Source organism: Spermophilus citellus (genome assembly GCF_964194105.1).
Source record: "Spermophilus citellus genome assembly, chromosome: 9".
Taxonomy (NCBI): Eukaryota; Metazoa; Chordata; class Mammalia; order Rodentia; family Sciuridae; genus Spermophilus; species Spermophilus citellus.
In genome coordinates this window covers 135,630,416-135,652,907 of record NC_138191.1, presented here as the reverse complement: position 1 = coordinate 135,652,907, position 22,492 = coordinate 135,630,416, and the positions used below count along the sequence as shown (strand labels likewise).

Below are 22,492 nucleotides of genomic sequence, written 5' to 3'. Positions count from 1 at the left end.
CGCTCACAGTGACTGGAGGGCTTTGGTGCCCACCCAGTGTTTCATGCTGTTGGCTCCAAGTCCCTCTCCCATGATGGGCAGGACCAGAGAGCTCTTAAAGGGACAAGTCCAACCCCAAGAAATGGCATATTGGTGAAGAAATTCAAGTTTCAGAGGGAAAGACATTTGGGTGCTGCTGGCCAGCCCTGCCATTAGATTCTGAAAGGGTGTTAAGGAGACTTGGACGGCCAGGTGCAAATCCTAAGGAAGTTTGTATTGGGTCCTGTACAGGAGAGAAATGCTCAGTTGTCCAAAACAAAAGAAACAACAAAAAACCAACAAGTACAAACAGACCCCTGGCTCTGGGATGGATGGTGGTATGTAGACAGAGCTCCCTCCCCAGCTAAGTCCAGGGTCAATGTCTTTATAAACACAGCAAACAAGCCTGGAAGCTAGACAAAGTGTGGGAGAGAGTCCCAGGGTCCTCCACGTGGGGTCCTCCCCTGAAATTTCCTATCAACCAGGACTGCAAGTATTGCCATTGGATATGAAATTATTCAGTGAAAACCCAAGGTGACAAATAGTTTTTTTGGGGGGAGGAGAGGTACAGTGGCTAGCTGGTGGCCTCTGTCCCCCCATGTGATACATCTGTTCTTGAAGGCACAGCAGCATTGGCCAGGATGACCCTTCTTGTGGCTGGGGCTGGACTGCAGTCCCCCATGCCCCTTGCTCACCTGTGGCTGGCCCATCCCCATTATCCTACAGCTAGGGATCAGAGAGGCCTCTGAAGCCAAGTTGGGCAGTCATCTGCCTCTGCCCTCAGTGGCCCCTCTGGGGCTAGAACCCTGTCTGGAAAGTGAGGAAATGAGGCAGAGGGAACGAGACACAGCTGGCTCTGTGCTGGCCTTGAAACAGGTATCCACTTTGAGGGGCCACTGCATGGTGGCAGTGCTATCCCTTCAAAAGGTCACAGCTATTCCTGAGCCTCTCCTTCACCCGGAAGATGTGGGCCCTGGCAGAGCCTGGGCCTGCAAGAAGGAGAGCAAAGAGAATCCCTGTCCCAGGGTGGGGGAGGGCCCTTGCCAGGGGCCCAGCCTTCGGGTAGGTAGGGGTGAGGCCAGGGATGGGCAAGCCCACATCCCGACTTTGCTTTAGTCCTTTGAACCATGAGTCCACATCTTTCATGGTGGGAGTCACAGAGGTGGCCGACGTGGTGGGGGACAGGCAACTATGGTGGAGTAATGAGCATGGGGGCATGAATGGTGGTCACGGTGGGTGTGGTGCCAGTGGTGAGGGTGCAGAAGTGTTGTGCTTAGCTAGGGCAGAGTGTGAGTCCCCAAGGAGGCAAGGGGCACTGAGAGGGAGGCCTCAGGCCTAGGGGCCACATGCTGAAGCCTGACCCTCACAAAGGACCCCTAGAGGGCCCTATCTCTTACACCTGGTCTTCTCAGTGGCCAGGGCACAAGGACCAGACTTCAAAGAGCCCTGAGAACACGGCCACCTGTTCATCACAGATAGGAAAACTGAGGCAGAACAGGTCCCAGGCTGAGAGACCTGCTCAGAGAGCTTGTTTGGGCCATGAAGACCCCTGTGCTTAAAGAGACCCTCTGCAATCCACGCCCCTGAGGTGTGGCAGTTGCAGTGCAGATTGGAGGGTGGTTTCTGGTTCCAGCTTTTCCAAAGCTGGGGCTTTGTTCTGATGGTGACCCCGTCTCAGGGGTCTCTGCACCTGGTCCAGCTAAGGAAGGCTGGTGCAGCCCATGTGTAGACGGCTCACTACCCACGCCCTGCCACGCCGGTCCCAGGAGACGCTGTGCCGAGCGCAGGCGTCCAGGGCAGCCATTGTGCCCCAATGTAATACCGGCAGGGAGAAGCCAGAAGAGAGGCGCTGTGCCGCTGTTCTTTTACCCCTGAGAGGGGTGACACATGTCTGCGCGGGACACAAGTGGCATCTTTGGTGCTGTGGTCCTCGCAGGCGGCCCTGCCTGCCTGGTGTTCTTGGGAGGCTCCGGTGGGCCCTAGGACGCTGAGCCCATCGAGTCCGAGTGCAGTGTGACGTAGCCCGAGGACTCAGAGGGCGAACTCAGGAAGCTGCTGGTACTGCCGCCGCCGCCCGCCGCGTGCAGGCCGCCGGGCTCGCCCCACGACGCGCTCAGGCCGGTGTGCAGGGGCCCGGCGCGCGCACGCGCGGCCCGGCGTGGCCCTGGGCTCCGCCGCGCACCGCCAGGGGGCGTCGGGGACTCGCCGGGCTCCGAGCCGTCGAGGGCGGTGCGCAAGGCGGGGAAGGGCCGGGCTGGGGCCAGCGGGCGGCGCAGGGCCTGCGGCTCGCGCTCGAACGCGGTCAGGGCGAAGGCGTCCGGCAACAGCGAGGCCGAGGCCGAGCGGGCGCCAGGCCCAGGCCGGCGGCGCGGGCTGCCCGGGGGAGAGTCGTGGGCGCGGCGCGGGACGCCCTCCAGGGCCGGGAGGCGCAGCGACAGCAAGCTCTCTGCCGAGCGGCGGCGCGGACGGAACGGGGGCGCGTCCTCAGCGAAGGCCAGCAAGCTGCCGCGGCGCCGGTCGGGCCGCGAGGGCAGAACGAGGTGTGCCAGGGCGGCCAGGTCCTCGCCGGAGCCCCAGCGCGGCAGGAAGGTGGGCAGTGGGACGGCGGCCCACACGTCCTCGTCGTCGTGGGACAGGCGCCGCGTGGGTGGTACCTGAGGACCGGGCGGGATTTAGCCAGGAATTGCCCTTCTGGAAAACCGGCATTGACACCTCCCCGTACTCAAGCAGGGCAGCCAGTGGGTCGGGACCGGGGCTGCCTGTTTTGGAGCTGTGAGCTTTGGAGCAAATGACAGCCTCTCTGAGCCTCAGTGTTGTCGCGTGTAGCTCCTGAACCGAGCATTGCGCCAGAAGGAAACAGCAGACATCAGGTGGACCACTCCTCCAGAGCACAGGAAACATGGGGGAGGGGGCAGGGGACCCCTCCTGAGCCCTTGCACACAGGCTCTGTTACCTGTGACCTCAGGCCAGCCCAGAGGGTGATGCCATTCCCCTGAAGGTACTCCGAGCCTGAGATGAGCTCAGAGAAAAGGGCGGGGCGTCAGTCTAGCCCGCCTTCCACCCCTCCTCCCTCCTCCCCACCCCCCCCTACCTGGAGGTACTGCATCTTGTCCTCCTGCAAGGGTCGCAGTGGGTAGAGCTGAGGCAGACCCTCCTCCAGGGCAGAGAGCTCATACTTGGCCATCCTGTCCAGGGCCACAAAGTCACCTCCATAGCTGTAGTCAAGGGAGCGCTCCAGCACCAGGTCTGGAGGGACGCTGCCCTCCAGGCTGCTCTCTACAGGGCAGGACAGAGGCAGAGGACCGTAGAAACTTTGGGGCCTATGGGAGGGAGTCCAGGGGACCCCCATCTCAGACACACACACACACAAGGAAGGGGACTGGTTAGCTGAAAAGAGCAAGGCTGAGGTCCTGGACCAAATCCTAGCTACTTCCACCTTTAGTTGAACCTGGGAGGTCAGATACTGAGCAAGTTTCCTCATCTAGGATATGGGGTGGGACCTCAGGTTACCTGGGAACTTCCTGGGACTTAATATGCACAGGGATGAGAGTGCCTACACAAAACCAGCCTCAGGTGACACTGTGACTGCTGCAGGGGCCCCTGTGGCAGTTCACTGTAAGGTTGGGGTGGGGTGAGGCTGGGAGCTCAGGGGAACCCATCCAGTCTGGTGTCCACACTGCTCTGTTAACCAGAGTGTTGGGTTAACTGGAACCCAGTGCAGCAGGGCATGGCGGGAACAATGCAGGGGGATGTTCAGCGGGGCGCCGATACAGGGACCACTCACAGGTCATCCTTACCATCGTCTGAGTCCACATCGTTGGCCATGAGGGCCATGCACTTCTCCCAAACAGCCTTGAGGTCTGCCCGGTATCGGTCACAGGCCCAGAGGAACACAGGCAGCAGCAGGGCCTGGGCCACAGAGCACCACAGCACACAGAGCACCATCCAGGGTGCCGAGGCATCGGCCCGCAGGCTGCTGAAGCTCACCACCTGTGGGCACAGGGCTAGGCCTGACGGCTGGACCCCCAGCCTCCCTCCCAGCCTCTGCCACCCCCTCCATACAGCAGGTCCAATAACCCACTGGCCAGAGAAGGAGGTGGCGGTCACAAATAGAATTCTAGGCCCTTGGAGGAAAGGGCAAAGGTGTCTTGCCCACCTATTCCTGTGTGCCCAGCCCTTCACAGTGTGGCTGGCAGCACTGGGGAGAATGGCAGTTTGCCTTGCGGTGCCCTTTGCAGGTGAGGAGCAGTCCTGGGAACAGGTCTCCAGCAGGCACTTTGAAAAGCCAGCCCCCATCCCCTGCTCCTCCTTGGCCAGTGGCCTCCTCAGCGCTGCCCTTGTGCCAGGCATCTAGGGCTCACTCTCCCAGTGGTTTCTGGGTCAGTTCCCAGGGCCCCTTAATTTCTCCTGTCCCAGGAGAGCCCTCATGGCTCTCCCCACCTGGAAAGAGCGGCATTTAACAACTCCTACGACAGAATGGAAGTATGCCTATTGCAGACATCATGAGAGTTTTGCCATTTATGAGCTGTGTGACCCTCAGGAAACCACTAAACCTTTCTAGAGCTTATTTTCTTCATAAGTGAAATGGGCTAAGAGCACCCCACACTAGAGAGGATGAGATATAGATTTCAGATACTGTTTATAACGTGTCCATTGGGGCTGGGGATGTGGCTCAAGCGGTAGCGCGCTCGCCTGGCATGCGTGCGGCCCGGGTTCGATCCTCAGCACCACATACCAACAAAGATGTTGTGTCCGCCGAGAACTAAAAAATAAATATTAATAAATTCTCTCTCTCTCTCTTTAAAAAAAAATTAAATAAATATTTAAAAAAATTCTCTCTCACTCTCTCTTTAAAAAAAAAAAAAAGTGTCCATAAATGGCACTTCCCTGCTCTGAAGAGAAGCCAGACAGACCCTTTACCTCTTCCCAGCGCCCGCTCTGTTCCTATGTTGCTGTGGTTTCTCAGCTCCTTCCTGCCATCAGCACAGGGACAGGATGCCAGGCCCCACTGTACACCTAAGGACTCAGTAGCTGGTGGATGGGGAGCAGGTGAGCAGGGGCTGCATCCCAAGGGAGCCCCTAACCCTGAAGCTGCCACCCCTAGCTGCCTTTCTGGAGCTGTGCCCTACAATGACTCCAGGGACATGGCCCTCCCTGCTGCTTGGATGAAGCTCCCGAGGGGCCCTGGCTGAAATTCCCTTCTTGTCCCAGTCCAGACATTCAGGCTAGAGCCCCATGGCCAGAGGGTGTGGCTACTAGGTCCAGAGTTCATTCTTGGGCCAGCTAGATACCAGTTGCAGAGAGGGCCCCAGGCAGTCCCACTGGACCTTGATTATCAAGGCCTTCCATAGACCAGGCCTCACCTTGACCTTCCTGAGCCCTTAGGATCAAGCATAACTTCCCAGAACATTCAGGGCCTTCCCTGACCTTGCCCTGTCCAATCTAACTCCTGGCTACTGACCTGCCACATCTGGGCCTTGGGCCTACTGGAAACCTGAGGACATGTCACCTCACCTCCCATACCCTCTGCATCTAAGTGGCCTCTGGTGACAGGAGGAATTTCCTTCGAAGTGTGACAGAAGAGACTGTAGTCACCTGATGTGGCTTTGAGTCCCACCAAAGCTGCCCTGACTTTTGAAAGAGTCATATACTTCCCTAAACCTTGCTTTTCAAACCTGTAAAATAGGTATGAAAATGTGCAGCTCAAAGGGGTCCGAGGCTTCTACCACCCAATGCCCGGCCTCTGACTGCCCCAAGCCCATGGCCCCTGACAGGCTCCCACCCACACCCTCACCCACCAGTACGGGGAAGCCCATGAGGCAGTCATAGATGACCACGATGGTGGCCACCAGGCCTGTGATCTGCAGCGAGGTTCTGGCAGGCTCTGAGCCATCGATGGAAGAGCGGCGCTTGCCCTGTGCATCCTCCACCACGATGGTGGGCACAGTGAAGGTCTGACGGTCAGCCTGGCGTCCCACCTGCACCACCAGCGTCTGGAACAGGGCAATGGCTGTGCAGACCACCCCCATGGCCACACTGCCGCCTACTAGCAGCAAGAAGCAGACACCGAAGCCCAGGCCAATCTCAGCCACAATGAAGCGGCAGCCGTGGGTATAGAAGCGTTCACTTGTGTCGTGCCAGCCGACAGCAGGCAGAGCCGACAGGATGAAGGACACCATCCAGATGCCCATGACTGTGTGCACCGCCTGCTTCTTGGCATTGCTCAGCCTGGTGTGGGGCAGGGCAGGACAGAGGAAACCAGTGTCACACACAGGACCTGCAGAGGGTCGTGACTGTGCCTAGCTGCCCCCATACATCACAGTCGTGGCTCAATCAGCGTGGGGGGCCCTGTCTCTCCCAGGAGATGCCTGTGCACACTGCCCACATCCCTCTTGCCAGGTATTCCTCCACTGGGCACCGGTGTACTCACACCCATATGTGCATGTCCCCAGCAGCCCAGAGCCACCCTCCCGACCACCCTGCCCACTCCAGCACAACACAGGTGTGGCACAATCACACAGGGCCCTTGCAGGTGCGCACAGGTACACTGGGCACGTCTCTTCATGCACGGTCCTCACAAGGGCACCAGATCTCACATGCTCACCGGTAGTTGACGGGCCAGCGGACCATCCACATGCGGTGATAGGAGAGGGAGGTGACGGAGAAGCAGGTGGCCAGGGTGAGGGTGTAGAAGGTGGACACGAAGACCTTGCAGAGGCCCTCATTCCACTCATAGTCAGGACGCTGCCGTCGCAGCTGCACCACTGCGTAGGTGGCGATGGGCACGGCCACGTTGAGCATGTGGGTGGCTGCGAGCGTGCACAGCAGGAACTCCAGTGGCTTCCACTTCTTCTGTTTGGCACCCACACTGAGGATGCCCCAGGCGTTGGCCAGCAGGGAGAGGCCTCCACACGCCAACCAGCCCACCGCGCTGCCAGGCAGTCGCCGCTCATCACTCATGGTGCAAACAGGAGCTGGCAAGCGGCCGAGGCATCCTCCTTGGAGTCAGACCTTGGCGTGAGCAGCAGCCCTCACACACGGTGGCTCAGGGACACCAGGAACCACGAGCAGCTGGGGGCAGGGGAGCACTCAGTGACTCCCCTCTGACCACAGTACGGGAGCTCTGGGCTGTGGGAATGGGGGAGTCCCCGCCTGTGTGGTCCTGTCTCACACCAGGCCTCCTGCCCGGGAGCCAGCACCCCATAACTGCATGTTCCCTCATTTCTGCCCACTCCTGATCAAGGCTTAGAATCTGGGCTTTCTTTCAGGTCATCTGCATCCACAGGCCAATGGACACTCTTGCCTCAAGTGTGTCCTGGTCCTGTCCCAGAACAAGCCCTCTTCCCATCAGACATTCCAAGGTCCTCACACTGCCCACCCCAGGCCTCCCCAGCAGGGCTTTCCCCTTAATTCATCCCACCTCATTGGGCCCAGGAGGATGAAGCTCTCTGAAACTCCCTCCCCTTCCTGATTCACCAAGAGACCTGTGAGGCAGGGGTGAGTGTGACCACTTTCATGCCCACCCTGGAGAGGGCCACCTGCTTCAGCCAGTCACACCCCAGTTGGCCTTCCCCAGGTGGGCTCCCATGACAGGCCCCAGTCCAACTGCAGGCTGGGGATAAAGCTCCAGCCCCCTTGGTGTAGGGCTCAGGAAGGGTCCCTGCACCCTGTCCTCCTCTGACCAGCCCTGCCCTGTTTCTTCCAGGGGGGCTGGGGTGAACAGACACCATGTTTCTAAAGCCCTAGGTCTGGGTCTTGCATACAGTGGGAGCTATATGGTGGTGGTCAGTATTATGTGCTGATGACATGGGCAGCATTGGCCTGGGGACAGCGCAGAGCCTGAACCTTGACTCTGCAAGGGAATTGCCAACAGCCTTTGGATGTGAGCCAGGGACACAGGATGTTGGACATGAGGTATGTATCAGGGAGGTGCCCCATCCTGCCAGAAGGCTGGGTGACAAGTCCCTCCCCTGCTTCCCAGCCTGGCAGCCTGAACCACCTCCCTGTGCAGAGTACTGATACAAGATACAAGATACAAGACCCCCCAGGAATGGTGTGTCTCTAGCTGGGGATGGAGAGGCCACTGAAGCCTTAGCCAGATTACCCGGCTCTCAGGCAGGGAAAGCAATGTCCTGGTAGGCTTTTTTTTTTTTTCTTTCCTCTATTAGGGACTGAACGCAGAGGCACCCTACCGCTGAGCCCTTATTATTATTACTTTTATTTATTTATTTATTTGCGGCCATGCTGGGGACTGAACCCAGGGCCTTGTGCATGAGCTATATCCCCAGCCCCAACTATTATTTATTTTTAAGTTTTTAAAAGTATTTTTTAGGGGGCTGGGGATGTGGCTCAAGCGGTAGCGCGCTCGCCTGGCATGCGTGAGGCCCGGGTTCGATCCTCAGCACCACATACCAACAAAGATGTTGTGTCCGCCAAGAACTAGAAAATAAATATTAAAAACTCTCTCTCTCTCTCTCTCTCTCTCTCTCCCCTCTCTCACTCTCTCTTTAAAAAAAAAAAGTATTTTTTAGTTGTTAATAGACCTTTATTATTTTTTATTTATTTATATGGGGTGCTGAGAATCGAAACCAGAACCTCACACATGCCAGGCAAGTGTGCCACCCCTGAGCCCCAGCCCCGTTCTACTTTTTTTAATTTGAGACGGTCACACTTAGTCACTCAGGCTGGCCTCCGCCTCCCAAGTGCTGGGACCACAGGCGTGTGCCACAGCACTCAGCAGCTGCCTGGCGTTCTTTTGGTATGTCTGCTGCCCACTCCCTGGGGCACTCCAGCAATGTGTCTTATTCATTTCTGGGCCCCTGCCCCAGACCTGCTGGGACCCTTGGCCCAGGGGAGGAGCACAGTCTGGACACAAGTGCTTTTTAACAGCTCGAGGCCAGGGGAGGGGACAGCTATGGCCAGGAAATTTCTTCCCAAACAGAGCAGCCTCCCTTCCAGTACCCAGAGCCAGTGTGGGAGGAAGGGTAAGAAGCAGGTGGCCAGGGTGAGGGTGTAGAAGGTGGACACGAAGACCTTGGGAGGTAGGGTGACCCTCCAGCAGCCATTCTTATGTCCAGCGACGCTCTCTGGCCATGGTGCAGAGGCCACAAGGTGAGGGAGAAAGGGCATAGGCTTGACAGGCTGCTCCCAGCTTCTTAGCTGATGCCTCTGTGTCCCCCTTTATCATCAGACATGGCAGTGCCTACCTTGAAGGATTAGGGTTGGTAGGTAATGAGCTATGCCAGTGGTGCCAAGGGTGGATCTGGGCATGGAGCAAGTGCTTACTAAATGCTTGCCAAGGCCAAGACACTGAGGTTGGTGCAAGTGAACCTCAGACCAGCTTTGGGGTGAGGAGGTCACAGGTCTGCATCTGGCCTTTGGTTTGCCTGGCAACCTGTGGAGGGTGGATGACTGCCTTGGGCCAGAGGCTGCAGGCACCAGCAACCTCTACCGCATCAAATAGGAACCGGGCTCAGCATGAACCTGGCGGCCAGGATCTATTTCTACCTGAATTGGACTGTCTCAGCTGTCAGATGCCCAAGCATACTCTCTCTGACCCTTGTGACTTTGGCCCTGTCTGGTTCACCCTTACCTGATTCCTGGTACAGGGTGGTGAGGAGGACACCAGGTTACCAGCAGCACAACACTTCACAGTGCCAGTTCTTTCCCTTGTCTAGCTTAACAGTGCCTTGCTGAAGGGAAAGCTCTAGGTCTATGGGCAGGGAAACATGCCCCCTGGGTAAGGGAGGAAGCATCCTCCTGCAAACAGGTACACGCCTACCACTTAGTATCTCCAGAAACTTTGTGTGATGAATAATGTTGCCATCCCCATTTTAAAGATGACCGTAGAGGCAGAGAGAGGTAAAACCATTTGCTCATGCCATTATGTGCCTGAGCCAGGACCCAAACTCCACATGCCCGACACCAAAGTCTCGACCTCTCAAACCCTGAAATGTCTGGGAACCAGGCATTTGTGTTGCTGTTGCCCGAGGGTGAGGTGGTTCTGGGCCTCCTATCCTCATAGGGCACATTCTACTGCCTGGGAACACCACTGCTTCAAGCTGAGTGCAACAGAGAGGAACCCTGGACACTAGGGTCTGGGGTGGGGGAGTAATGTCCTGGGATGGTGATGGGGGTAGACACAGGTCTTCAGGTGAACAGTGGCAGGGTTCTGGCTGTGAGAACATCATGCCCCTCTCCTCCGTGTTGATGATGGGAGATCCACTGAGCACAGACCCACAATTCTTGCTTCACAGGGAGCAGCAGCCACGGGGGTCCAAACCCCAGGCCCAGGTCCTGGGCCTGCCACTACCCTGCTAGCAAAGCTCCTCCCGCGGTGCACTCAAGGCATCCTCAAGCGTTTCCAGGATGGGGCTTCCCACTCCCCGCCAGGAACAAGCCCTCCCCAACTCAGGGAAGACTGCAGGTGCCTCCTTTCGGTCCTGGTACCCACCCAGGCCCTGAAGCCTCCCGCCGCAGGGTCTGCGGGCGGGGCCCGGGGTGACGTCACGGACCCGGGCCAATGAGGCCGCGCGGCCGCAGGGTTCTATTGCGCAACAAAGAGAACCCAGAACTTGAAAGGATTCCCCGGGCTCTGGCTGCGGCCCGCCCGCCTCCAGCGGGTCTGCTCTCCGGGCTCCTGCCCCCATGCTGGTTTCCGCCGGTGCTGCGCCAATGGTCCTGCAGAGTCCGGCCCAGCAGCCGCTCAGGGGCGGGGCACGCAGCTCACACCCCCAGAATCTCCAACCCCTGCGATCTCAGCCCCCTGGGGCTCGGATCACCCTCCACGTCTCCAACAGACGTTTCCCCGCCTGCCAGTTCCCAGTGGAAACCCCTAGTCCTGCCCAGCCCCGAGGGCGCGTCCGAGTGACCGCCTGGGGAGTCGGAAGCTGGTGGGACCTTGGTTCCCACGCACTCTGAGGGTTGCGCGGGGAAGGGGAGGGACCAGGACCCCCAGAGTGGCCACCCTTGACCTCCGTGGGCCTCTGGGGGCGGAGTTGCCAGGCCTGGGGATGAGGGAACCGAGTGAGGGGCTGACACCGGGGAAGTTACCCTTAAGGTTCCCAAGTTGGATAGGTTCCAGCCCCAGGCGGTGCCCACGGCCCCTCGGACAGACCAGGCGACCGACTGAGCGCCGACAGTCCCCTCCCCTCCGAATCCTCCCGCGGGAATTTCCCGCCCGGCCACCCCCGGGCCAGGGCGGCGACGCTCACCCTGTTTGGGGGCTCCCGGGGCTCCTGCTCGCCGTTCCCGCCTCTGGCTCCGGCTGCGATGCCCGCGCCCCGGGACCGAGCGCGGGCCGCCGGGGACTGCTGGCGGCGGAGCGGCCCGCTGGCCGGGGCATCCTGGCGGCTGACACCGATGGCCGGGGCGATGCGCTCGGCCCGCCGCCCTTCCCTCCCTCCCTCCCTGGGCGCCGCCTCCGCCGCGGTCGCGTTGTGCTCCCGCCGCTCGCCTGGCTGCGCTGGGCCCGGGGGCGGGGGGCGGACCAGGGCGCATGCCTCCGCCGGGGCCTCCGCGCGCCGCCCCTCGGCCCGCCCCGCCCCGCCTGCTCTCAGGCGCGGTCCGCAGCGCAGTCCGTCTGTCCGTCCGCGGTCTGCCCCTCCCCCGCAGCTGGGGCTTCAGTCCCGCGCGGCGATCGACGCCTCCCGCCGGCACAGCAGCCTCGCGCTAGGTCTTGGGTCCTCCTGCCGTGGCCGCCTGGAGAGACCCATGCCCAGGGCTGGCGGGGCTGGCGGGCCAGAGGGAGCTGGGTCAGGAGTGGGGTAGGAGGCAGTGGGAGGCTCAAGGAGACCTTCTGGGTGGAAGCCACGTCTAAGGTGAGCAGCCGTGGCGGGGTGTGGACAGGACCTGCCCTCCTGAGGACTGGCGGTTTCTAGGAACCCTGAGTTGCTTGGTCCAGAGCCAGAGCAGCGAAAGGCGAAAGGGGAGGTTAAGCGTGCTGAGGATTCCAACTTATCCCTGGGCCTTGGGGCCTATTAAAGGAATAGTCATTAGAGGTGCGGCTACCCTGTGACCACTCCTCCCCATATGGGCTCAGAGATGACCTCTCAAGCCCTGCCCCCCACCTTGCAGCTGGGATAGGCCCCAGTCAGCAGCCTGATCCCCACCTCTTCTTCTTCCCTCCCTCTGATGTACTCCTCCCGTTAGCCTGGTAGGGTACAGGCAGTCACCCATAGACTGACAGCTGAGGCTTATCCCATCTGGGGGAAAACATCCTGGTCCTCAATGGGGGTCTCTGGAAGACCCTCCAAAGAGTAGAGCTGATATCTTAACCTCCTGTGTAGGTGAGCATCTCCTGCTGGGGATGGTGTGGCTGGCTCTGGTTCACAAAGCACGGCTTAGCTGGCCTCATCTAGCTTTCTGCTTGCCCTCAGCGGCTTGGTGAGCTCAGGGCCTCCCTGTGGCATGGGTTGTGGTGGAGCTGGGGATGATCAACGCTGCCAGAGCCAGCCTCCAGTGGCTGAGCGGTAGGAGGGCAGAGTTGCTCACACATAGTACCAGGCCTCAGGGCTGCCTGGCACAGCACTGTCCTTCTGGGCACAGGGGAAGCCTCCCTGGGCAGGCAGCCCTGTGTCCGCAGAGCTGGCACACGGCCAGGGTGAGACCCAGACCAACTGCAGCACAAAGAGCTACCGGGCACTTGCCTGGTCAGGCAGGTCTGCCTAGTACTGGACAGCCTGGGTTTTGTGCTCATTTAAACTATATTCAGGTCCCTGAGAATCTTCTGGGGGGCCCAAGATGGACCTTAGGGCCAGTCCTGACAGAAATAGTTACTTGCAGAGAAAGACTACATAGTAACATGCAGGGCTTCCTGGGGAGTGGGGAGTCTGGGCCATGCCCTCTCCCGCACTCCCCCGTGGATTTTGGGATGCTCGGGGCCTCAGTATCCCCAGTGAGCCCTCAATGGACAGGCTAGCTCCTCATCCAGGTGGCCCTGGTTATAAATAGATTGCCATCAGTGGGAGGCAGGGACAGGGCAGCTGTAATCAAATGTGGCATTTTTTCTCTTTTTTTGGTGTTGGGATCAACCCAGGCCCTTGAGTTTGCTAAGCGGGTTCCACAGCTGAGCTACACCCCCAGCCCCAAGCATGGCATTTCTAAGATTCAGCCACTGAGGGCCTGGACTCTGCCCAAGGACAGAGAGCAGCCTTCCCCAGGCCTGGTCCCCCCACCCGGCTCACTCAGTGCTGTTATCAGTGCCTCTGTCCACCTTGGCTGGCTTTGGGGCATGTGGCAGATGGACCCTAATGGCTGCCCTGGGTTTACTTATTCCATGCTGTCTTGGGTCTGGTGCTTTGTACTTCACACACCTGGGTGGTGAGTTTTAGGTACCTGACTTCCCAAGGTCGGGTGTGAGTGCCCAAGGTGGGACAGAACTAGGGAGTCTGAGGCCAGGCCCACCTTCTTATGAAGGATGCAGATGCCTAGGTCCCTGCCCCCTCAGTGAGCCCAGGCACTGCTGGGGATGGTGTGGCTGGCTCTGGTTCACAAAGCACGGCTTAGCTGGCCTCATCTAGCTTTCTGCTTGCCCTCAGCGGCTTGGTGAGCTCAGGGCCTCCCTGTGGCATGGGTTGTGGTGGAGCTGGGGATGATCAACACTGCCAGAGCCAGCCTCCAGTGGCTGAGCGGTAGGAGGGCAGAGTTGCTGGGGCTTTATGAAGTTTGAGCTGGTTCTCTCCCCTTGCTCCCAGGCAGGAAATAACCCCATCAGCTAGGACTGGGGCCCGAGACAGATTCCAAAGCTCTTGGTGGGCGTTTCTACATCTGGAGCTGAGCTCTCTCTCTAGGGGCCTGAGGGAGCCTGTGCAAGGCGGCAGCTGTTGGCGGGCCAGTCTCTTCTCCAGGCAGTGGGACAGATGTTTGGACTTCAGGGACCAGCCTGGGCACCTCCTCCATGGGTATATTTGGTGGACTGGGGTGGAGGGTGGAGTTCTGGCCCCTGCAGAGGCCTGAGTGGTTTATGTGCCCCCTGGGGCTGCTGGAGACACACACACCCAGACACACGCAGATGCCTCAACCCACACGGGAACACAGCAACATGGAGGATGTGGCCCTAAGTCTACTCCCTTCCAGGTTCCTGCCAGGGCGGGACCTCTGGAGCCAGGCTGCAAATCTACAAATGCACTCTCTACAGCCAGACAGGAACGGGGGCTGCTACGCCTGAGATTCTGGGGCACACACAGGTGCTGGGGCTCAGTGGGTGGGGCCTAGGATGAAGGCGCAAGCTCACAGAATGGAAGACTGAGGCTGCACACGAGAGCCCCCACACCCTGTGTCCAGTGGGAGAGCAGACGCCTGACAAAAGACCACCAGGCTTCATAGGTCCAGCCAAACAGCAGCTTTATTAGGGCGCTGGATTCTTCACATACCTTAACGTGCTCGGAAGCAATCCCTAGGGTGCCTGTGGATGCCTCCAGCATTTGGGACAATACTGTGTAGCATTTATACTGGAAGGATATAAATAAAGCTTCGGTGCACAGGCTCTCAGGACAGGGTGCAGGTTAACACTGCCACGTGGATACGTCTCACAGCACCAGCTCTCAACGGGAGTGGGGGGGGTTTGGCCAAGGGGATAACTTCTAAGTGACTGAAACCGGGGCTGTCACCGCAGATGCTCAGGCCCCGATGGCGGAGGAGGGTCTAGGGCTGTGGCTCTGTATGGCCCTGTCGCTTTGCCTTCATCTGCAGGTACCGTCCTTTGCCTTCTTCAAAGCGCTTTTTCTCATCCTCGGTCTCGGGCTGTGGGCCACAGAGAAGCAGCACAGGTTAGACAGGATGCTGAACCCGAGGCAGGCTGTGTGACCTGGTCCCTCCTGAGCCCTGTCCTTCCTAGAATCAGGTTCCCCCACCTGTGTGTCTGCACCTTCCCAGGAGGGTTTGGACCCAACTTGGCCCTGATGGCCTCCTGGGGCTGCTGGATGCCAGGCACAGGCCTCCTGCTGCATCCTCCTAACCTGGCAGAGTCTGCTAAGTCCTACGGACATGCCCACTTTACCTTTCACAGTGGTTGGAATTCCAAGCCCAGTGTCCCTTTGGTAATGCACTTTAGTTGAAAATGCACTTGATAATGAAAGGTGGGAAGGCTGGCGCTAGAGCTGGGTGTGAGCAGAGAGCAAGGAAAAGAGGAACCTTGCATTTGTTCTGCTGCCAGGGGAAGCCAGATGCCTGTGGCATGTGATCCTAGGGAAGGCAGGAATACTGATCTGGCTGTGACCTTGAGAAGGCCACTGGCCTGCCTCAGGTGCAACAGGGCCTGCTTTGTGGGGAGGTGGCCCTGCCAACCTGCTCTGGCCATGCAGGTGCTCAGAAAGTGGCCTCTTGAACCTAATGCACCTCGCTACTGTTCCTTTGAACAACTTGCGAGGCTGCACCGCATCCTTAGTGGGTGGAGCAGGCTGGCTGGTGGACTTTTTGGTTATGGCTGGGTTCTGCCCAGGATGGTCCTGGTTCATGCCTGCTGGTGGGCTGGCACTGTGAAGGGCAGTACCCCCTACACTCTCAGGAGGAGCCTGCCACAAACCCTGGGCAGATGCCAAAGCAGGAGCATTAGGTGGTCACTTCTGAGGCCCCATCTGTGCCACTACCAAGTTCTGCCTCGAATTGCCCTGGCCAGGATTCAGGTTTAATGAGCTGTACTAATTCCCCTGGGATGCCATTTCACTTCGACGTTTTGAGGGTGTCTGTAAGCCAAAGAAACGGGGCCGCTGCCCTTCATCCACTATGACTCCAAGCCCCAGCAGCTATTTTTAGGCCTACGTGGTCTACAGACAAATGGTGAATTGGCAGAAGAGAGAACAGCAGGCAGAGGATGTAACGTCAAGTCACACCAATACCTCCTCTCCTCAGCCTTCTCCAGAATTGCTCCCTAAATGTCACCAGGTGTACACTGTCCAGGCTTTTGCCAGCTTGGTGTCATTCAGACACAAGGGTATTGAAAGACACAGGGCTAGGCCCCCACAGGGGCTGAGTCCTGTTCTAAGACACTTTATGGAAGGAATCCCTCCTGCTGCTCTGGTCTGACCTCTGGCTGACTTAAGAGAGTAAAACTCCAGGCTGTTGACTTGGAACAGCCCAGGAAGAGAAAAGATTCTTTCTCTGTATTAGCGTAAGTTCTAAGAGGGCAAGACTCCTGAGCTTTCTGGGGGCTGGTGGGCTTGAGGCCCAGAATGGGGGCCCAGCAGAGGGCGCCCATGCACAGTTGGGCAGATGTGCTAGGGCAGGGCTTCTCATGCATGCAGGGTCTGATCCAGTGGGCCTGGGACTGGGCTGAGACTCAGTTCTTAGAAGCTCACAAGTGACGTGATGCTGCTGGGCATGGACCTCACTTGGTGTGGTCCATCCATCTTCATCCAGTCCTGCCAAGTCAAAGTCACCAGGCTAGAGTAGTGGGGGTCTTTCTCTCCCTCATGGAGTCTCTTGGTGTGGCTGAGGCCTGCTTCCTGCCTACCTCTCAGGGGACCTCACCTGGGTAGAGCAAGCACTACAGAGCTTGTGGGTGTTTTGGAGCTGGGGCCTGGTGAGCTGGGCACTGGGTTTTGCTGGCTTTGGCAGGCATGGGAGGACAGCTAGAGGGTCAAGGTGCACTGGACCACAAGCTCCTTCTAGCATAAAAGCCCAGCTCTTTGCTGGTGGCCCTCCCTCTACCTGGGGGAACACTTGTCCCCCAGAGAGAGGAAAGGAGGCAAGAGGCTTGGACATGAGGGAACTCCAAAGAATGTAGGCTGGGCCTGTGAAAGGCAGCTGGACCGAGGGGACGTTTACCTGGGCCCTCTGCCGAGACTCAGCCTTCCTGATGTGGGAAGAGACTTCCCGATTCTTCCCTGGCACTCCTAGGAACATGTAGTATGAGATACTGGCCAGGTACCCGGTCCCCAAGTGGTCCCTAATGGTCCCAGCCAAGTGCTCTCAGAGAGCTCAAGGGAGCCAAGAAGGAGCAAATGGCTCTGCAGAATGGAGAACATGAGCTCAGGAGCCACCACGGGTGCCCTTGAAGGCCACCAGGAATAGCCCACCCAAGGCCAGGACCTGTGGTAGGGCTGAGGGAGGCTGCTGGGCCCAGGAGATGCCTGTCTGTGGAATCCTCTAGGCTGTGCACCCTGGTCCTCTCTTTGATGATGCCCGTTCCTGCTCTATTTGGTCTGGGGCCAAATGGATCTGGGAGCCCGCACACTAGGTGGCTGCTCACGAGGAACAATGCACACTGGCACCAAGGGTCTGAAATCGCAAAGTAAGATCAGTTTGTTGGGCTGGAACTGTAGCTCAGTGGTAGAGCGCTTGCCTAGCACATGTGAGGCACTGGATTCAATCCTCAGCACCACATAAAACTAAATAAAATAAAGGTGTTGTGACCATCTACAACTTAAAAAAAAAAAAAAAAGATCATTTTGTTTTTCCCAGCTCGTTTGGCCAGGCCGCTTGCCAAGGATCACCAGCAACCCGGGTGTGGCCGAGTGGTAGCTGCTTGGCCCATGTACCCTCAAAGCTGGCCTTGACAGCCTGGAGTCCAAGTGCTCCCTGTGAGGACACAGGCCTGCCACCTCAGGGCCCCACCTTGCTGCACGCCCTTTCTGGGAGGCCTCTCATTCCGCCCAGGACCCAGCATCACCTCCCCTCCAGACCAGGGAGAGCGGCTGGCCTGCTCCAGTTCCAGCCTCAGTGCTCACTAGCCCCGAGGCCCTCCCTACTTGCTCTACCATGATGTGGGCCAAGCTCAGGGTCCTCACAGTCCATGTTTGACACCACCATGCAACACCCACACAGAGGGGCCCGTCACAAGGGGCCATTACCGACTGAGACCATTTGCATGAAACACTCACAGTGAGCAAATACAGAGACAAAGTGGTTAGTGGCTGCCCGGGGACTGGGACACAGAGGGGCTGGGGGTGTCCCAAAGTGGACAGTGGCGAGGATGTGCGAGCTGGGTGCGTGGAAACCTGGGGCCACCTGCGCGTGAGCCGGCTGTGCTGCGTGTGGTTATGCCTCAGCGAAGCCCTTACACCCCAGGCCAGCACAGGGGTCATAGGTCAGTGTGGCAGGCACCCCCACCAAATCCTGGCACATGAGGGACGGCGAGTGGAAGAAACACTTGCCAAGTTCAAACTAAACACCTTCTCTGCACCAGCGACGAAGTCTCCCTTCATTCAGTCCCCCGCAAGTGCTGTTCTGTGCTGGGAGCTGGGGGACCCCATCCTCAGGGACTAATAATACATAGAAAAATAGGAAAATAATGTAGTACACAGACTAGTGACAAGGGCATGGCAAAAGAATGGCAGAGCAGGGAGAGGGCACTGCCAGGTGCTGGGAGGGGCAGGCTGCACCCTGGAGATACAGCAGGCCTCACAGGGACAAGAGAGCAGCTAATGGCACTGAGCAGGGGCAGGGGATTCAGGGAGGCCAGCTGTGGTGGAAGGAGGCTGATGTGGACCCTCCCAACCCACAAGGCACCCAGACCATCTGCCCATAGTTGCCACTCACCATCATCTGGGCAGACCCACCAAATGGCAGAGATAGGCATGGACACTGGGATGGTCATCCTGGCGGACTGCAGGGCACCAGGCAACAGAGAGCAGCTGGATCGGCCACAGAGCGAGCCAGGTGGGGGACCTCAGGCAAGCTCCTCCTCCCCCACACTGGTGCAGATGTGAGGTACAGGCGAGTGCAGGGCCTGCCAGAGGGGTCACCCGGATGACCTGGGTCTTGATGCTCTGGTCTGGGGTTCAGGAGGAGCGTTCGTAGGGGAGCACCGCGTGCACCGGGAACCAGCATGTGGCAGCACCAGTTGGGGTCCTTATCAGGACAGATGGGGAGGTGAGCGAGGTGTCCTGATGCACACCCGAAGGGGACACACTAGGGTCCTGTACATGGGAATAGGCTTTGCTCACCTTCCCTTGTCCCTCCCCACCTCATGTGCAGCTGTGACAGTGAAGCCTGGTGGAGTTTTCCCAAGCTTGTCCCCCGCCAGACCTATGGACACCTTCCACCATATTACTCTAAACAGTGGCAGACGCTTATGATCTTGGCAACCATCAGCTCGTTAGGTGTTCCAGAAGGCATGCATCTAAGGCTCTGGACGCTTAACTCACGGGGTCCTCCAGTGTGGGTGCTGAGAGGGCACAGGCTGAGGGCAGGAATTTTAGCAGCCAACCAGGGTGCAGGGTGCAGCCTCCAGGCTGCTCCAAGGTCTCTTCCATGTTTAATTCTCACAGTGAACTCATCACAGGACCTGCTCTCGGTCAGAACTGACGTTATCTGATGATGGACGTGCAGGAGGCTGCCAGGGAAGGTGGCCAAGCCTTCACGAGAGCCTGGGAGGAAGAGTCCAGGGGACGGCCTCAGCGCTCTAGGGACAGTGGCAAGTGCTGAATGTTCCCAGTTCTGCAACAGTCCAGGGACAGGCCGAAGAGCCGAACTCTGCTTCGTTAGCCTCAACCTCTCTGCACCAAGCAGTCACCCATAAGCACTGTCACACTGACAACCTAGGTCCCTGGAGGGGTGTTCTGACAGGGCAGAGATCTGTAGTCGAAGGCAGTGAGGTCCCAGGCACCCACCCAGCGTCTGCTCCATGTGGGAGCAGGGTTCCTGGCCCCAGCTGACAGGCATTCAGCCTCCCAGCCATGAGCCTCATCAACAGCTCTCCCACACAAGTGACTAAGGGGCCGCCATGTCCCCGTTAGGTGTGGGGCTGGCACAGAGACAGATGGCTCCCGGCGCACAGCCCCCACCTCCTCACAGTGGGTCCTTTCCACAAACAAAGCAAATAAACACAGAGCCTTGCTGTCCCTGGAAGGAAGGGGGGAGGAAAACCGCTTCACAGGGAGATCAAACATCTCCACGGTGAGTCTGAGGCTGTCAGAGGGACAGGGGCTGTGACCTCGGGCCACAGCACCTACCTGCAACCTCCTTCCAGGCCTCTGTGCACATGCCACAGAGAAAAGGTGGGAGCAGAGGGGACAGCAGGCAACTTGGGACCCAGTGACCCTGTGAACCGAGGGCCTGGCGGTTGCCAGGGACAGAGAGCATGACTCTGGGTCATGTGGACCTGGCTGGAGGCATCAGAGGCACTGTGCACCTTCCTAGGGCCAGGTCCCCTCACCTGTGGAGTAGGGCAGCACTCAAGGAGGGGACATGGAGACATGCTTTCTGGGGCCAGGCACAGGACCTTGGAGACCATTTTGTAAGGAGGCTGACACCAGCTCCGAGGACATGCCCTGGTAATGTACATCTGTTCACTCAAGACACTGACCTGGGAGGACAGTCAGATGGCCCGGGGGACAACTCACAGCAGCAAGGCCTTTAGGGCACCGTGCCCACCCATGGGAACGGGGTCTGAGGGAAGGTCCCTCTGCACAGGTCAAAGGCACACTGCCTCCTCCATGCCCAGGGCTCTGCCCAGCACTGATGCCAGGCCCCAGCTGTGCCTGCCCGATGACTCCTGGGCCAGGGTCTGCATCTCTTCCCCTCTCCTCAGTGTCTCCTGCCAAGTGCCACCTTCTGGGCTCCTTTCCACTGCAGGGGAAGCCTGTGGCTTTTCAGCCCAGCACTGCAAACCAAATGCTTTCCACCTTGCATTTTCTGTGCTTCAAGAACACACATTTGGAACGTGGCACAGAGGTCGAGTGACTAAGTCCCACCCTCAGTACAATCAATAGCTTGTCCTTTCTGTAATTAGTGAGAGTCTGGTGCAATGAGGGCTCTGGTGGCAACAGAACAGTTTCCTGCCAGCCTGAGGGACACAGACCTCCTCAATTAGACAGCCACATGGCACGCCCTCTCCCGTGATCTAATGGAGACAAGAAGGATCTTGGGACACTTACAAAAGCAACTAAAACATCTTCTGACTATAGGGGACATGGGACACTCAGCACAGCCTGCTGAGGGCCACTGTTGGGCCAGGAAAGGGCAAGCTCAGCACCCTCGGTCCTCCCAAGCCCCGGCTCCCAGGATGCAGCTCCGTGGGAGGATCCCACCTGGGCAGGGCAGAGCCAGGCACGGGCGCAGGACACACCCACTGCCCCTGCACACCTGGGCTGACTCCTCTGCCGCTGCACCTAGCTGGGGTCTCTGGATGGTGGCCCGCAGCAGCAGACAATAATGGAGACCACTAGGGAGAGCCACCTGGCAGCACAGACACAAACTCCAAAATAATGCTCCTGTGTGTGCCTGAGACACCCCCACACAGAGGCTAATGGGAGGTCGCAAGCAGAGGTGGGGTGACGAAGGGTGAAGAGGAGTCTGCTTGTCCCCATGGTGGAGGCTCGGCAGCCCTGCAGCCGGGCTTGTGACACCACTGTCCTCACCATCAGCAACAGAACAGACTGCAGCTGTCATCTGCCAAGCGCTGGTCACCCGTGAGGCCCCGCCAGGCTGTGTCATCCCTGCAGCCCTGCCCTGCTGCAACACTCCACGCCCTGCAGCACAGGGTCTGGGGACACAGAGGGGCTCCTCTGTTGAACGAATGACCAAATGATCAAAACAAGGAAGTCTTAGCTCTACACGCCAAAGATTCAAAACTGGTGGTTTCACTCAACAAACACTGCGCCGTCCACTCCAACCACCACCAGAAGGCTCCGGACTGAGGGCTCAGCTCAGCAGGGCTGGCAGTGGACACAGAGGCGTAACTGGCAGGCCTGTGCAGTGACTTAGGCTTCCCTACCTGCCCTCCAGCGCCAACTCTGCCTGCCTGGGAACATACGGGTCTGCACATGCACACACGGGCGGGGGGCCTTCTGAGTCCTATTCTCCATAGAGGGGTGCCCGGGCCCTCTGTGCCCCTTGAGGACAGAGCAGCAGGCCGTCAAGAAACGGTGTGGCTCTCCACACTTGGGGTGGGTGGTCCCTTCCCCCACCCCAGGCCACACCAGAAGTGAGACTGCTAGGAAACCTCCGTGCTGGTGGCCTGGTCTCATCTGAGCACAGTGACCTCTCCTGCCCTCCACAGCAGCCTTGGTGGAGTCTGGGACAGACTGGCCATCCCCTGTGCCCTCCCAGCCCACACCCCATCACAGCTTGGCTTCCTTGTGCCCCAGTATTGGTGGCCAGTGCCTCTTGTGGACTGTGAGTGGAGCAGGCAGGCAGACACCCCCACTCTGCTGTGTGCCCCGCAGGCCTGTGGCCAGTGTTGCTGGCAAAGAGGCAGGAACACACGTCCATGCCGGGACACGTGGGCATGGACGGCCTGGCAGAGTGCAGAATCCAAGGTGGCGGGAAAAGAGCCAGGCCCGAGGTGGGGCTGGGGACATGCACCCTCCTCTCCCCTGCTGACCATGTGTGTGGCCCCAATGCTGGTTCTGGGGAGAGGCTCCCAGCTACTCCAAGTGCCTGAGCACTGGCCAGTCAGGCAGTCAGGCACTGGGGTGGCTTCATGACCCGACACTTCCCTGACACCTGACAGGAAGTTGGCGAGCACACCACGGCTGCAAACAGGATCCCTCAGAGGCAAACTGTGCCTGCTCTTGCTGAGACCGACACCACC

The 22,492-nt window shown here is 58.8% G+C and overlaps 2 protein-coding genes across 4 annotated transcripts in view; both read right to left on the bottom strand.

Annotated features, from left to right (window-relative positions):
* Window positions 1-238: 238 nt before the first annotated feature.
* On the bottom strand, window positions 239-11,470 carry GPR153 (G protein-coupled receptor 153). The gene is made up of 6 exons (XM_081308477.1): window positions 11,232-11,470; window positions 6,623-7,089; window positions 5,817-6,246; window positions 3,816-4,008; window positions 3,110-3,294; window positions 239-2,672 (listed from the first exon to the last, which is right to left on the bottom strand). Exons 2-6 carry the CDS (start codon window positions 6,976-6,978, stop codon window positions 1,998-2,000), a joined length of 1,839 nt encoding a protein of 612 aa, XP_081164603.1. The 5' UTR covers window positions 6,979-7,089; window positions 11,232-11,470; the 3' UTR covers window positions 239-1,997.
* A 2,874-nt stretch (window positions 11,471-14,344) lies between these two features.
* Window positions 14,345-22,492, bottom strand: part of ACOT7 (acyl-CoA thioesterase 7) — an 86,426-nt gene continuing 78,278 nt past the window's right edge. For all 3 annotated transcript variants that reach the window (XM_081306595.1, XM_081306596.1, XM_081306598.1), the window contains exon 9: window positions 14,345-14,760. In XM_081306595.1, coding sequence (XP_081162721.1) covers window positions 14,662-14,760 — 99 coding nt within the window. In that variant the 3' untranslated portion in view covers window positions 14,345-14,661. The remainder of the gene's footprint in view (window positions 14,761-22,492) is intronic.